Source organism: Phyllobates terribilis, unplaced genomic scaffold (assembly GCF_046119375.1).
Source record: "Phyllobates terribilis strain yellow unplaced genomic scaffold, ASM4611937v1 Scaffold_7__3_contigs__length_470593459, whole genome shotgun sequence".
Lineage (NCBI taxonomy): Eukaryota > Metazoa > Chordata > Amphibia > Anura > Dendrobatidae > Phyllobates > Phyllobates terribilis.
Genome location: NW_027362767.1, coordinates 273,906,498 through 273,923,305, shown reverse-complemented (window position 1 = coordinate 273,923,305; position 16,808 = coordinate 273,906,498). Strand labels below are relative to the sequence as shown.

The following is a 16,808-nucleotide window of genomic DNA, read 5'->3' as shown; positions in this document are numbered from 1 at the left end:
AGCAGCCCATGTCTCCTGCCCTGATAGTTAGTGTGTCAGTACAGACAATCCTCTGTGAGCTCAGCAGCAGCGCATGTCTCCTGTCCTGATAGTTAGTGTGTCAGTGCAGACAATCCTCTGTGAGCTCAGCAGCAGTGCATGTCTTCTGTCCTGATAGTTCGTGTGTCAGTACAGACAATCTTCTGTGAGCTCAGCAGCAGTCCATGTCTTCTGTCCTGATAGTTAGTGTGTCAGTACAGACAATCCTCTGTGAGCTCAGCAGCAGTACATGTCTCCTGTCCTGATAGTGTGTCAGTGCAGACAATCCTCTGTGAGATGAGCAGCAGCCCATGTCTTCTGTCCTGATAGTGTGTCAGTGCAGACAATCCTCTGTGAGCTCAGCAGCAGTCCATGTCTTCTGTCCTGATAGTTAGTGTGTCAGTGCAGACAATCCTCTGTGAGCTCAGCAGCAGTACATGTCTCCTGTCCTGATAGTGTGTCAGTGCAGACAATCCTCTGTGAGCTCAGAAGAAGCCCATGTCTCCTGTCCTGATAGTGTGTCGGTACAGAGAATCCTCTGTGAGCTCAGCAGCAGTCCATGTCTCCCGTGCTGATAGTTAGTGCGTCAGTATAGACAATCCTCTGTGAGCTCAGCAGCAGTGCATGTCTCCTGTCCTGATAGTGTGTCGGTGCAGAGAATCCTCTGTGAGCTCAGAAGCAGTCCATGTCTCCTGTCCTGATAGTGTGTCAGTACAGACAATCCTCTGTGGGCTCAGCAGCAGTCCATGTCTCCTGTCCTGATAGTTAGTGCGTCAGTACAGATAACCCTCTGTGAGCTCAGCAGTCCATGTCTCCTGTCCTGATAGTTAGTGTGTCAGTGCAGACAATCCTCTGTGAGCTCAGCAGCAGCCCATGTCTCCTGTCCTGATAGTTAGTGTGTCAGTGCAGACAATCCTCTGTGAGCTGAGCAGCAGCCCATGTCTCCTGTCCTGATAGTTAGTGTCTCAGTGCAGACAATCCTCTGTGAGCTCAGTAGCAGCCCATGTCTCCTGTCCTGATAGTCAGTGTGTCGGTGCAGACAATCCTCTGTGAGCTCAGCAGCAGCCCATGTCTCCTGTCCTGATAGTTAGTGTGTCAGTGCAGACAATCCTCTGTGAGCTGAGCAGCAGCCCATGTCTTCTGCCCTGATAGTGTGTCACTGCAGACAATCCTCTGTGAGCTCAGAAGAAGCCCATGTCTCCTGCCCTGATAGTGTGTCGGTGCAGACAATCCTCTGTGAGCTCAGCAGCAGCCCATGTCTCCTGCCCTGATAGTTAGTGTGTCAGTGCAGACAATCCTCTGTGAGCTCAGCAGCAGCCCATGTCTCCTGTCCTGATAGTTAGTGTGTCAGTGCAGACAATCCTCTGTGAGCTCAGCAGCAGCCCATGTCTCCTGCCCTGATAGTTAGTGTGTCCGTGCGGACAATCCTCTGTGAGCTGAGCAGTGCATGTCTCCTGCCCTGATAGTTAGTGTGTCAGTACAGACAATCCTCTGTGAGCTCAGCAGCAGTCCATGTCTCCTGCCCTGATAGTTAGTGTGTCCGTGCGGACAATCCTCTGTGAGCTGAGCAGTGCATGTCTCCTGCCCTGATAGTGTGTCAGTACAGACAATCCTCTGTGAGCTCAGCAGCCCATGTCTCCTGCCCTGATAGTTAGTGTGTCAGTGCAGACAATCCTCTGTGAGCTCAGCAGCAGCGCATGTCTCCTGTCCTGATAGTTAGTGTGTCAGTACAGACAATCCTCTGTGAGCTCAGCAGCAGCCCATGTCTCCTGCCCTGATAGTTAGTGTGTCAGTACAGACAATCCTCTGTGAGCTCAGCAGCCCATGTCTCCTGCCCTGATAGTTAGTGTGTCAATACAGACAATCCTCTGTGAGCTCAGCAGCAGCCCATGTCTCCTGCCCTGATAGTTAGTGTGTCCGTGCGGACAATCCTCTGTGAGCTGAGCAGTGCATGTCTCCTGCCCTGATAGTTAGTGTGTCAGTACAGACAATCCTCTGTGAGCTCAGCAGCAGTCCATGTCTCCTGCCCTGATAGTTAGTGTGTCCGTGCGGACAATCCTCTGTGAGCTGAGCAGTGCATGTCTCCTGCCCTGATAGTTAGTGTGTCAGTACAGACAATCCTCTGTGAGCTCAGCAGCAGTCCATGTCTCCTGCCCTGATAGTTAGTGTGTCCGTGCGGACAATCCTCTGTGAGCTGAGCAGTGCATGTCTCCTGCCCTGATAGTTAGTGTGTCAGTACAGACAATCCTCTGTGAGCTCAGCAGCCCATGTCTCCTGCCCTGATAGTTAGTGTGTCAGTGCAGACAATCCTCTGTGAGCTCAGCAGCAGCGCATGTCTCCTGCCCTGATAGTTAGTGTGTCAGTACAGACAATCCTCTGTGAGCTCAGCAGCAGCGCATGTCTCCTGCCCTGATAGTTAGTGTGTCAATACAGACAATCCTCTGTGAGCTCAGCAGCCCATGTCTCCTGCCCTGATAGTTAGTGTGTCAATACAGACAATCCTCTGTGAGCTCAGCAGCAGCCCATGTCTCCTGCCCTGATAGTTAGTGTGTCAGTACAGACAATCCTCTGTGAGCTCAGCAGCCCATGTCTCCTGCCCTGATAGTTAGTGTGTCAATACAGACAATCCTCTGTGAGCTCAGCAGCAGCCCATGTCTCCTGCCCTGATAGTTAGTGTGTCAGTGCAGACAATCCTCTGTGAGCTCAGCAGCAGCGCATGTCTCCTGTCCTGATAGTTAGTGTGTCAATACAGACAATCCTCTGTGAGCTCAGCAGCAGCCCATGTCTCCTGCCCTGATAGTTAGTGTGTCAGTGCAGACAATCCTCTGTGAGCTGAGCAACAGCCCATGTCTCCTGTCCTGATAGTTAGTGTGTCAGTACAGACAATCCTCTGTGAGATCAGCAGCAGCCCATGTCTTCTGTCCTGATAGTGTGTCAGTGCAGACAATCCTCTGTGAGCTGAGCAGCAGCCCATGTCTCCTGTCCTGATAGTTAGTGTGTCCGTACAGACAATCCTCTGTGAGATCAGCAGCAGCCCATGTCTTCTGTCCTAATAGTGTGTCAGTGCAGACAATCCTCTGTGAGCTGAGCAACAGCCCATGTCTCCTGTCCTGATAGTGTGTCAGTGCAGACAATCCTCTGTGAGCTCAGCAGCAGTCCATGTCTCCTGTCCTGATAGTTAGTGTGTCAGTACAGACAATCCTCTGTGAGCTCAGCAGCAGTCCATTTCTCCTGTCTTGATAGTTAGTGTGTCAGTACAGACAATCCTCTGTGAGCTGAGCAGCAGCCCATGTCTTCTGTCCTGATAGTGTGTCAGGGCAGACAATCCTCTGTGAGCTCAGCAGCAGTCCATTTATCCTGTCCTGATGGTTAGTGTGTCAGTACAGACAATCCTCTGTGAGCTTAGAGCAGCTCATGTCTCCTGTCCTGATAGTTAGTGTGTCGTTGCAGACAATCCTCCGTGAACTCAGCAACAGCTCATGTCTCCTGTCCAGATAGTTAGTGTGTCAGTACAGACAATCCTCTGTGAGCTCAGCAGCAGTGCATGTCTCCTGTTCTGATAGTGTGTCAGTGCAGACAATCCTCTGTGAGATGAGCAGCAGCCCATGTCTTCTGTCCTGATAGTGTCAGTGCAGACAATCCTCTGTGAGCTCAGCAGCAGCCCATGTCTTCTGTCCTGATAGTGTGTCAGTGCAGACAATCCTCTGTGAGCTCAGAAGAAGCCCATGTCTCCTGTCCTGATAGTGTGTCGGTGCAGACAATCCTCTGTGAGCTCAGCAGCAGCCCATGTCTCCTGCCCTGATAGTGTGTCAGTACAGACAATCCTCTGTGAGCTCAGCAGCAGCCCATGTCTCCTGTCCTGATAGTTAGTGTGTCGGTGCAGACAATCCTCTGTGAGCTCAACAGCAGTGCATGTGTCCTGTCCTGATAGTGTGTCAGTACAGACAATCCTCTGAGAGCTCAGCAGCAGCCCATGTCTCCTGTCCTCATAGTGTTTCAGTGCAGACAATCCTCTGTGAGCTCAGCAGCAGCCCATGTCTACTGTTCTGATAGTTAGTTTGTCAGTGCAGACAATCCTCTGTGAGCTCAACAGCAGTGCATGTCTCCTGTCCTGATAGTGTGTCAGTACAGACAATCCTCTGAGAGCTCAGCAGCAGCCCATGTCTCCTGTCCTCATAGTGTTTCAGTGCAGACAATCCTCTGAGAGCTCAGCAGCAGCCCATGTCTCCTGTCCTCATAGTGTTTCAGTGCAGACAATCCTCTGTGAGCTCAGTAGCAGTCCATGTCTCCTGTCCTGATAGTGTGTCAGTACAGACAATCCTCTGTGAGCTCAGCAGTGCATGTCTCCTGTCCTGATTGTTAGTGTGTCAGTGCAGACAATCCTTTGATAGATCAGCAGCAGCCCATGTCTCCTGTCCTGATAGTTAGTGTTTCAGTACAGACAATCCTCTGTGAGCTCAGCAGCAGTGCATGTCTCCTGTCCTGATAGTGTGTCAGTGCAGACAATCCTCTGTGAGCTCAGCAGCAGCCCATGTCTCCTGTCCTGATAGTGTGTCAGTGCAGACAATCCTCTGTGAGCTCAGAGCAGCCCATGTCTTCTGTCCTGATAGTGTGTCAGTGCAGACAATCCTCTGTGAGCTGAGCAACAGCCCATGTCTTCTGTCCTGATAGTGTGTCAGTGCAGACAATCCTCTGTGAGCTCAGCAGCAGCCCATGTCTCCTGCCCTGATAGTTAGTGTGTCAGTGCAGACAATCCTCTGTGAGCTCAGCAGCAGCACATGTCTCCTGCCCTGATAGTTAGTGTGTCAGTACAGACAATCCGCTGTGAGCTCAGCAGCAGCCCATGTCTTCTGTCCTGATAGTTAGTGTGTCAGTACAGACAATCCTCTGTGAGCTCAGCAGCAGTACATGTCTCCTGTCCTGATAGTGTGTCAGTGCAGACAATCCTCTGTGAGATGAGCAGCAGCCCATGTCTTCTGTCCTGATAGTGTGTCGGTACAGAGAATCCTCTGTGAGCTCAGCAGCAGCACATGTCTCCTGTCCTGATAGTGTGTCGGTACAGAGAATCCTCTGTGAGCTCAGCAGCAGTCCTTGTCTCCTGTGCTGATAGTTAGTGCGTCAGTACAGACAATCCTCTGTGAGCTCAGCAGCAGTGCATGTCTCCTGTCCTGATAGTGTGTCGGTGCAGAGAATCCTCTGTGAGCTCAGAAGCAGTCCATGTCTCCTGTCCTGATAGTGTGTCAGTACAGACAATCCTCTGTGGGCTCAGCAGCAGTCCATGTCTCCTGTCCTGATAGTTAGTGCGTCAGTACAGACAACCCTCTGTGAGCTCAGCAGTCCATGTCTCCTGTCCTGATAGTTAGTGTGTCAGTGCAGACAATCCTCTGTGAGCTCAGCAGCAGCCCATGTCTCCTGTCCTGATAGTTAGTGTGTCAGTAAAGACAATCCTCTGTGAGCTCAGCAGTCCATGTCTCCTGTCCTGATAGTTAGTGTGTCAGTACAGACAATCCTCTGTGAGATCAGCAGCAGCCCATGTCTTGTGTCCTGATAGTTAGTGTGTCAGTACAGACAATCCTCTGTGAGCTCAGCAGCAGCCCATGTCTCCTGTCCTGATAGTGTGTCAGTGCAGACAATCCTCTGTGAGCTCAGCAGCAGTCCATGTCTCCTGTCCTGATAGTTAGTGTGTCAGTGCAGACAATCCTCTGTGAGCTGAGCAACAGCCCATTTCTTCTGTCCTGATAGTGTGTCAGTGCAGACAATCCTCTGTGAGCTCAACAGTCCATCTCTCCTGTCCTGATAGTTAGTGTGTCAGTACAGACAATCCTCTGTGAGATCAGCAGCAGTGCATGTCTCCTGTCCTGATAGTGTGTCAGTGCAGACAATCCTCTGTGAGCTGAGCAACAGCCCATGTCTCCTGTCCTGATAGTGTGTCAGTGCAGACAATCCTCTGTGAGCTCAGCAGCAGCCCATGTCTCCTGTCCTGATAGTGTGTCAGTGCAGACAACCCTCTGTGAGCTCAGCAGCAGTCCATGTCTCCCATACTGATAGTTAGTGTGTCAGTACAGACAATCCTCTGTGAGATCAGCAGCAGCCCATGTCTCCTGTCCTGATAGTTAGTGTGTCAGTATAGACAATCCTCTGTGAGATCAGCAGCAGCCCATGTCTCCTGTCCTGATAGTGTGTCAGTGCAGACAATCCTCTGTGAGCTCAGCAGCAGTCCATTTCTCCTGTCTTGATAGTTAGTGTGTCAGTACAGACAATCCTCTGTGAGCTGAGCAGCAGCCCATGTCTTCTGTCCTGATAGTGTGTCAGGGCAGACAATCCTCTGTGAGCTCAGCAGCAGTCCATTTCTCCTGTCCTGATAGTTATTGTGTCAGTACAGACAATCCTCTGTGAGCTCAGAGCAGCTCATGTCTCCTGTCCTGATAGTTAGTGTGTCGTTGCAGACAATCCTCCGTGAACTCAGCAGCAGCTCATGTCTCCTGTCCAGATAGTTAGTGTGTCAGTACAGACAATCCTCTGTGAGCTCAGCAGCAGTGCATGTCTCCTGTCCAGATAGTTAGTGTGTCAGTGCAGACAATCCTCTGTGAGATGAGCAGCAGCCCATGTCTTCTGTCCTGATAGTGTGTCAGTGCAGACAATCCTCTGTGAGCTCAGAAGAAGCCCATGTCTCCTGTCCTGATAGTGTGTCGGTGCAGACAATCCTCTGTGAGCTCAGCAGCAGCCCATGTCTCCTGCCCTGATAGTGTGTCAGTACAGACAATCCTCTGTGAGCTCAGCAGCAGCCCATGTCTCCTGTCCTGATAGTTAGTGTGTCGGTGCAGACAATCCTCTGTGAGCTCAGCAGCAGTCCATGTCTCCTGTCCTGATAGTTAGTGTGTCAGTACAGACAATCCTCTGTGAGCTCAGCAGTGCATGTCTCCTGTCCTGATTGTTAGTGTGTCAGTGCAGACAATCCTTTGAGAGATCAGCAGCAGCCCATGTCTCCTGTCCTGATAGTTAGTGTTTCAGTACAGTCAATCCTCTGTGAGCTCAGCAGCAGTGCATGTCTCCTGTCCTGATAGTGTGTCAGTGCAGACAATCCTCTGTGAGCTCAGCAGCAGCCCATGTCTCCTGCCCTGATAGTTAGTGTGTCAGTGCAGACAATCCTCTGTGAGCTCAGCAGCAGTCCATGTCTCCTGTCCTGATAGTTAGTGTGTCAGTACAGACAATCCTCTGTGAGCTCAGCAGTGCATGTCTCCTGTCCTGATTGTTAGTGTGTCAGTGCAGACAATCCTTTGAGAGATCAGCAGCAGCCCATGTCTCCTGTCCTGATAGTTAGTGTTTCAGTACAGTCAATCCTCTGTGAGCTCAGCAGCAGTGCATGTCTCCTGTCCTGATAGTGTGTCAGTGCAGACAATCCTCTGTGAGCTCAGCAGCAGCCCATGTCTCCTGTCCTGATAGTGTGTCAGTGCAGACAATCCTCTGTGAGCTCAGAGCAGCCCATGTCTTCTGTCCTGATAGTTAGTGTGTCAGTACAGACAATCCTCTGTGAGCTCAGCAGCAGCCCATGTCTCCTGTCCTGATAGTTAGTGTGTCAGTACAGACAATCCTCTGTGAGCTCAGCAGCAGCCCATGTCTCCTGTCCTGATAGTTAGTGTGTCAGTGCAGACAATCCTCTGTGAGCTCAGCAGCAGTGCATCTCTCATGTCCTGATAGTTAGTGTCAGTGCAGACAATCCTCTGTGAGCTCAGCAGCAGCCCATGTCTTCTGTCCTGATAGTGTGTCAGTGCAGACAATCCTCTGTGAGCTGAGCAACAGCCCATGTCTTCTGTCCTGATAGTGTGTCAGTGCAGACAATCCTCTGTGAGCTCAGCAGCAGCCCTTGTCTCCTGTCCTGATAGTTAGTGTGTCGGTGCAGACAATCCTCTGTGAGCTGAGCAGCAGCCCATGTCTTCTGTCCTGATAGTGTGTCATTGCAGACAATCGTCTGTGAGCTCAGCAGCAGCCCATGTCTTCTGTCCTGATAGTTAGTGTGTCAGTGCAGACAATCCTCTGTGAACTCAGCAGCAGCTCATGTCTCCTGTCCAGATAGTTAGTGTGTCAGTACAGACAATCCTCTGTGAGCTCAGCAGCAGTACATGTCTCCTGTCCTGATAGTGTGTCAGTGCAGACAATGCTCTGTGAGATGAGCAGCAGCCCATGTCTTCTGTCCTGATAGTGTGTCAGTGCAGACAATCCTCTGTGAGCTCAGCAGCAGTCCATGTCTTCTGTCCTGATAGTGTGTCAGTGCAGACAATCCTCTGTGAGCTCAGCAGCAGCCCATGTCTTCTGTCCTGATAGTGTGTCAGTGCAGACAATCCTCTGTGAGCTCAGAAGAAGCCCATGTCTCCTGTCCTGATAGTGTGTCGGTACAGAGAATCCTCTGTGAGCTCAGCAGCAGTCCATGTCTCCCGTGCTGATAGTTAGTGCGTCAGTACAGACAATCCTCTGTGAGCTCAGCAGCAGTGCATGTCTCCTGTCCTGATAGTGTGTCGGTGCAGAGAATCCTCTGTGAGCTCAGAAGCAGTCCATGTCTCCTGTCCTGATAGTGTGTCAGTACAGACAATCCTCTGTGGGCTCAGCAGCAGTCCATGTCTCCTGTCCTGATAGTTAGTGCGTCAGTACAGACAACCCTCTGTGAGCTCAGCAGTCCATGTCTCCTGTCCTGATAGTTAGTGTGTCAGTGCAGACAATCCTCTGTGAGCTCAGCAGCACCCCATGTCTCCTGTCTGATAGTTAGTGTGTCAGTGCAGACAATCCTCTGTGAGCTGAGCAGCAGCCCATGTCTCCTGTCCTGATAGTTAGTGTCTCAGTGCAGACAATCCTCTGTGAGCTCAGTAGCAGCCCATGTCTCCTGTCCTGATAGTCAGTGTGTCGGTGCAGACAATCCTCTGTGAGCTCAGCAGCAGTCCATGTCTCCTGTCCTGATAGTTAGTGCGTCAGTACAGACAACCCTCTGTGAGCTCAGCAGTCCATGTCTCCTGTCCTGATAGTTAGTGTGTCAGTGCAGACAATCCTCTGTGAGCTCAGCAGCACCCCATGTCTCCTGTCCTGATAGTTAGTGTGTCAGTGCAGACAATCCTCTGTGAGCTGAGCAGCAGCCCATGTCTCCTGTCCTGATAGTTAGTGTCTCAGTGCAGACAATCCTCTGTGAGCTCAGTAGCAGCCCATGTCTCCTGTCCTGATAGTCAGTGTGTCGGTGCAGACAATCCTCTGTGAGCTCAGCAGCAGCCCATATCTCCTGTCCTGATAGTTAGTGTGTCAGTGCAGACAATCTTCTGTGAGCTCAGCAGCAGCCCATGTCTCTTGCCTTGATGGTTAGTGTGTCAGTACAGACAATCCTCTGTGAGCTCAGCAGCAGCCCATATCTCCTGTCCTGATAGTGTGTCAGTACAGACAATCCTCTGTGAGCTCAGCAGTCCATGTCTTCTGTCCTGATAGTTAGTGTGTCAGTCCAGACAATCCTCTGTGAGCTCAGCAGCAGTCCATGTCTCCTGTCCTTATAGTTAATAACAGTGTATCGGTGCAGGTGAAAGGCCAGTTACCTCGCAGACGAGTGACGAGGCAAACCCTCAGCTGTGTGAGCAGGATGAGTTTTCAGCCTTTTCCCAGTTACTAACAAGAAGCAGACCTTTTACAATCTCTCTATCAGGGGGTATCAGACCGATGACCTGTGAGAGCTGTTCCAGGCACCGCCTTGGTGCTGTCCTGTGGCCTCTAAGGGCCGAGTTATGTGACTGTTGCGTCTTCTCGTAGGTTCTCCGGTTTATCGATATTGGAAAGATACAATGAAGAAATTTGAGATCACTGAGCCGAGCGCCGAGACGGCAAAGATGGTGGAGACGACGGCCTATGCGTTACTGACCATCCTAAAAACCGCCGATAAGGAGTACGCCAAGCCGGTGCTGCGCTGGCTGAAGGAGCAGCAGAGATACGGCGGCGGATTCTTCTCCACCCAGGTGATGGCGTCATCCTGAGCTGTGTAGTCAGGCCGCGATATTCCCAAAACTGACACTGTGTAACCCTCTGTTTCCAGGACACGATCACAGCACTAGAAGCCCTGACGGAAGTCGCAATCCTGGATGAGAAACTGACCCTCAACATGGACGTCAAAGTCTCCTACAAGAAATCCGGCGACTTCCAGAATTACCATCTGACCGAGCAGAAGCCCTTCACCAGGCCTCTGGAGGTAACACACGCCATGCTAAAGGTCTGCCGGACAGGGGGTCTAATCTTCCGGTCACCTCCAGAGCTGCAGTCACTATTCTGCTGTTACACCATGTCATAACCTTCAGTCACATCCAGAGCTGCAGTCACTATTTTGCTATTACATTGTCTTTTCCTCCAGTCACATCCAGAGCTGCAGTCACTATTCTGCTGATAAATCACATCTTATCCTCCAGAACTGCAGTCACTATTCTGTTACATCATGTCTTATCCTCCAGTCACCTCCAGAGCTGCAGTCACTATTCTGTTACATCACGTCTTATCCTCCAGCCACCTCCAGAGCTGCAGTCACTGCTGTGAAGCTTGCTCTATGCTACGTTGCATTTGGGGAGGGCAGATCTGTGGAGAATATCCTCCCTACTGTGTGCACAGGAGGCGCCATTGCACAATTCTGACATTAACCCTTTATTTTTTTTGTCAGGTTCCAATTTTAGAAGATCTTACAGTCAGTACGAAGAGCGCCCGAGGCATCGCTACAGGAAATGTACGTACAGCAGGAGGGGGCACTTACTTATGACAATGTCTTGTATTCAGGCAGCGAGGCTTGAGTGCAGCGCTGGGCCTGACGTGGCGTAACGTCTCCTGCTGCAGGAGATGACTGACAGGAAGATGCATTATCAGAGCTCCTCCCTCTTGGCATACTGTCATGTGATCCTGCCAGCTCCTCCCCCGCAGGGCACTGATACTAATGCCGTCCTATACTGTGTGCTTTGCAGGTGCGGACGGTGTTTCACATCATTACCCCCCGACAGGAGAAATGTAAATTTGACCTGCGCATTCAGAAGAAAGACCCATGTAAGTATCAATATGTGTGACGGTCACACGCATCATTGTGTCACTTTAGTTATATGTGGACTACTCCCTCCCTGCAATACTGCTCTCTGCCTGCGGGGGCAGCATAACACAATCACTGCTGGGACCATACTGGCCGCCGCTGCACTAACTTTTTCCCCAAGCGTTTGTTATATTATTCAGTCTGGAGTCCAGGATGTGTAAGAACCATTATCCGAACTGGATGCAAATGTAACAAACCTGCAGCTGTTATTATTCTTTACATCTAGAGGGTGAAACTGCTTCTATACATTACCTGGAAACAGATCTCAGGGCTCATAATCATCTGCATTTAAATCGGACGAGTGCAGTCCAATAAAAAATTGGATTGCACTCTGACTAATGTTAATGAATAATTATGTGTTTATCTGCAATTTTTTTCTCAGCTCTGATCGGACTGAGAAGAAAATTGCAGCATGCTGCGAGTGGCCGTGTATATCGGACGAGACTCGGCAATGCAAGTCAATGGGTGCGACAAAAAAATCGCACGGCACTCGGACCGATTTTTACGCACCCGTTTCATAGGAAACTCAACATTTTATCAGCCAAGTACAGTAAATTCACTGTGAACCATCAGAATAGAATAGCTATACACATAGAATAGATAAATAGAAAGATGTCGGTGACATATACAGTGGGGAAAAAAAGTATTTAGTCAGCCACCAATTGTGCAAGTTCTCCCACTTAAAAACATGAGAGAGGCCTGTAATTGACATCACTGGTAGACCTCAACTATGAGAGACAAAATGAGAAAACAAATCCTGAAAATCACATTGTCTGATTTGGAAAGAATTTTTTTTCACATTTTGGTGGAAATAAGTATTTGGTCAATTACAAACAAGCAAGATTTCTGGCTCTCACAGACCTATAACTTCTTCTTTAAGAGGCTCCTCTGTCCTCCACTCATTACCTGTAGTACTGGCACCTGTTTGAACTTGTTATCAGTATAAAAGACGCCTGTCCGCAACCTCAAACAGTCACACTCCAAACTCCACTATGGTGAAGACCAAAGAGCTGTCGAAAGGACACCAGAAACAAAATTGTAGTCCTGCACCAGGCTGGGAAGACTGAATCTGCAGTAGGCAAGCAGCTTGGTGTGAAGAAATCAACTGTGGGAGCAATAATTAGAAAATGGAAGACATACAAGACCATTGATAATCTCCCTCGATCTGGGGCTCCACACAAGATCTCAACCCGTGGGGTCAAAATGATCTCAAGAACAGTGAACAAAAATCCCAGAACCCATGGGGGGACCTAGTGAATGACCTGCAGAGAGCTGGGACCAACGTTACACAGGCTACCATCAGTGACACACTACGCCATCAGGGACTCAGATCCTGCAGTGCCAGACATGTCCCCCTGCTTAAGCCATTACATATCCAGGCTCATCAGAAGTTTGCTAGAGAGCATTTGGATGATCCAGAAGAGTATTGGGAGAATGTCATATGGTCAGATGAAACCAAAGTAGAACTGTTTGGTAGAAACACAACTCGTCATGTTTGGAGGAGAAAGAATGCTGAGTTGCATCCAAAGAACACCATACCTACTGTGAAGCATGGGGGTGGCAACATCATGCTTTGGGGCTGTTTCTCTGCCAAGGGACCAGGACGACTGATCTGTGTACATGAAAGAATGAATGGGGCCATTTATCGTGAGATTTTGAGTGCAAACCTTCTTCCGTCATCAAGGGCATTGAAGATGAAACGTGGCTGGGTCTTTCAGCATGACTAGCCAGTCTCCAGATCTAAACCCTATAGAAAACCTTCAGAGGGACTTGAAAGTCTGTGTTGCCCAATAGAGATGAGCGGTGTTCGACTAGAACTGTTCGCCAATCTCAAATTCGAGCTGTTTTGGGCGGTGTTCGAGTTGTTCGACGAACCCGAACGATTTGCAAAAAATTCGGCTGTTCGAGGTTATGTTCGATAACTGTTCGTGCACCAAAAGCGTGTCCTGCATGTCTGGTGCTATTTAGAGCACCAATCATGCAGGGATTGTCTGCCACTCACTGTAATGCCACAGCCATGGTGGTTGTGGCATTACAGTGATTGCCCAAATCGATGGGAACTGTGCTCACAGTGAAACACGAAAAGCCGGCAATTCAGCAGCGGCATACACCGGTACCCGACAATTTAGAACCGAAAGAATAGAGCTTCACACATAGATTAGATAGATATAAACATGTCAGCCACATATATACGAAGTACAGTGAAAGTGCTGCTTACTGTACTTGTCATTTAGCGTAAAGGATTTATCAAAAAAAATAATAGTGTTTTCATGCACCGTCTCTTTAAAAAAGCCGGCCGGCAATTCAGCAGCGGTACCCGACAATTTAGAATAGAAGGAATAGAGAATCACACATAGATTAGATAGATAGAAACATGTCAGTCACATATATATGAAGTACAGTGACAGTGTTGATTACTGTACTTGTCATTTAGTGTAAAGGATTTATCAAAAAAAATAATAGTGTTTTCATGCACCGTCTCTTTAAAAAAGCCGGCCGGCAATTCAGCATCTGTACCCGACAATTTAGAATAGAAGGAATAGAGAATCACACATAGATTAGATAGATAGAAACATGTCAGTCACATATATATGAAGTACAGTGACAGTGTTGCTTACTGTACTTGTCATTTAGTGTAAAGGATTTATTAAAAAAAATAATAGTGTTTTCATGCACCGTCTCTTTAAGAAAGCCGGCCGGCAATTCAGCATCTGTACCCGACAATTTATAACAGACAGAATAGAGCTTCACACATAGATTAGATAGATAGAAACATGTCAGTCACATATATATGAAGTACAGTGATAGTGTTGGTTACTGTACTTGTCATTTAGTATTAAAATAAAAGATTTATTATTAAAAAAATTGGTGTGGGGTTCCCCTTAATTTTAGTCTCTAGTGGAGGTTAAGCAGACAGCTGGGGCAGATGTTTGAAGCCTGGGAAGGGGGTAATACCCACGGAGCTTCCCAGGCTACTAATATCAGCCCCCAGCTGAATACATAGCCTTTACTAGCTATTAAAATGGGGGACCCCCCCAAAAAAATGACGTGGGGTCCCCCCTAATTTAATAGCTAGCAAAGGCTAGGCAGACAGCTGGGGGCTGATATTAATAGCCCAGGAAGGGAGCCATGAATATTGGCCCCCTCCCAGGCTAGAAACACCAGCCGTCAGCCGCCCCAGAAATGGCGCATTCATAGGATGCGCCAATTCTGGCACTTAGCCTCGCTCTTCCACGCTGCCCTGGTGCGGTGGCAGGGGGTAATAGGGCTGGGGTTGATGTCAGCTTATAATGCCAGCTGACATCAAGCCCAGGTTAGTAATGGAGAGGCGTCTATAAGACACCCCCATTACTAACCCCATAGTCAAAGTTAAAAAAAACACAAACACCCAGAATAAAGTCCTTTAATTGAAATAAAGACACAATTCTTTTTTGTTCTAAATTAAACCATACTTACCATCACGCCCATTCCAGCTGAAGCCAACGATCTCCTGCAATAAAAGAAAAATAATAAAGCAACCTCATCCTTACCTTTCCATGGTTCCCACGACAGCTTCAGCTCTGCTACATCGAGATGACAGGCTGGACCGCAGCAGAACGCTGCCATCCAGCCTGTCATCCCGCAGACACTGAGAAGCGCAGGCTTGCTTGCGCTCCACATTGTCTCTCTGTGACGGCATAAAGATGAGCCGAGGTCATGTCCAATGAACTCAGCACACCTCATGCACGTCACTTACAGCGTGGGAGAATTCTCACGCTGAAGCGCTGAGTGCAGGAGAATTTTCCCACGCTGTCAGTGAGGTGCATGAGGGGAGCTGAGTTCATTGGACATGACCTCGGCTCATCTGGATGCCGTCACAGCGAGACACTGAGGAGCGCAAGCATGCCTGCTCTTCTCAGTGTCTGCGGCATGGCAAGCTGGATGGCAGCGTTCTGCTGCGGTCCAGCCTGTCATCTCGATGTAGCAGAGCTGAAGCTGTCGTGGGAACCATGGAAAGGTAAGGATGAGGTTGGTTTATTATTTTTCTTTTATTGCAGGAGATCGTTGGCTTCAGCTGGAATGGGCGTGATGGTAAGTATAGTTTAATTTAGAACAATAAAGAATTGTGTGTTTATTTCAATTAAAGGACTTTATTCTGGGTGTTGTGTTTTTTTTAAATACTTTACTAGAAATTCATGGCGGTCATGTCTAATACTGGCGTGACCCCATGAATTTTGGGCTTGGGGCCAGCTGATAATACCAAGCTGGCCTTAACCCCTTTATTACCCAGTGAGCCACCCCGGAAAATGGCGCGTTCATAGAAGCGCCATCTTCTGGCGCTGTACCCAACTCATCCAGGGCCCTGATGCGGTGGCTCACTGGGTAATAAAGGGGTTAGGGCCAGCTTGGCATTATCAGCTGGCCCTAAGCCCAAAATTCATGGGGTCACGCCAATATTAGACATGACCACCATGAATTTCTAGTAAAGTATTTAAAAAAAACACAACACCCAGAAAAAAGTCCTTTAATTGAAATAAACACACAATTCTTTATTGTTCTAAATTAAACCATACTTACCGTCACGCCCATTCCAGCTGAAGCCAACGATCTCCTGAAATAAAAGAAAAATAATAAAGCAACATCATCCTTACCTTTCCATGGTTCCCATGACAGCTTCAGCTCTGCTACATCGAGATGACAGGCTGGACCGCAGCAGAACGCTGCCATCCAGCCTGTCATCCCGCAGACACTGAGAAGCGCAGGCTTGCTTGCGCTCCACAGTGTCTCTCTGTGAGGGCATCCAGATGAGCCGAGTTAATGTCCAATGAACTCGGCTCACCTCATGCACGTCACTGACAGCGTGGGAAAATTCTCCTGCACTCAGCGCTTCAGCGTGGGAGAATTCTCACACTGAAGCGCTGAGTGCAGGAGAATTCTCCCACGCTGTCAGTGACGTGCAGGAGGTGAGCTGAGTTCATTGGACATGAGCTCACCTTATGCACGTCACTGACAGCGTGGGAAAATTCTCCTGCACTCAGCGCTTCAGCGTGGGAGAATTCTCACGCTGAAGCGCTGAGTGCAGGAGAATTCTCCCACGCTGTCAGTGACGTGCAGGAGGTGAGCTGAGTTCATTGGACATGAGCTCACCTTATGCACGTCACTGACAGCGTGGGAGAATTCTCCTGCACTCAGCGCTTCAGCGTGAGAATTTTCCCACGCTGTCAGTGACGTGCATGAGGTGCGCCGAGTTCATTGGACATGAACTCGTCTCATCTTTATGCCGTCACAGCCAGACACTGCAGAGCGCAAGCATGCCTGCGCTTCTCAGTGTCTGCGGAATGACAGGCTGGATGGCAGCGTTCTGCTGCGGTCCAGCCTGTCATCTCGATGTAGCAGAGCTGAAGCTGTCGTAGGAACCATGGAAAGGTAAGGATGATGTTGCTTTATTATTTTTCTTTTATTGCAGGAGATCGTTGGCTTCAGCTGGAATGGGCGTGATGGTAAGTATGGTTTAATTTAGAACAATAAAGGATTGTGTCTTTATTTCAGTTAAAGGACTTTATTCTGGGTGTTTGTGTTTTCTTTTAACTTTGACTATGGGGTTAGTAATGGGGGTGTCTTATAGACGCCTCTCCATTAATAACCTGGGCTTGATGTCAGCTGACATTATAAGCTGACATCAACCCCAGCCCTATTACCCCCTGCCACCGCTACAGGGCAGCGTGGA

At 49.1% G+C, this 16,808-nt stretch overlaps 1 protein-coding gene across 1 annotated transcript in view; it reads left to right on the top strand.

Annotated features, from left to right (window-relative positions):
* Positions 1-16,808, top strand: part of LOC141154618 (complement C5-like) — a 154,816-nt gene that overhangs the window by 85,263 nt on the left and 52,745 nt on the right. The window contains exons 29-32 of the mRNA XM_073640814.1: positions 9,796-9,998; positions 10,076-10,228; positions 10,688-10,750; positions 10,983-11,061. Coding sequence (XP_073496915.1) covers positions 9,796-9,998; positions 10,076-10,228; positions 10,688-10,750; positions 10,983-11,061 — 498 coding nt within the window. The remainder of the gene's footprint in view (positions 1-9,795; positions 9,999-10,075; positions 10,229-10,687; positions 10,751-10,982; positions 11,062-16,808) is intronic.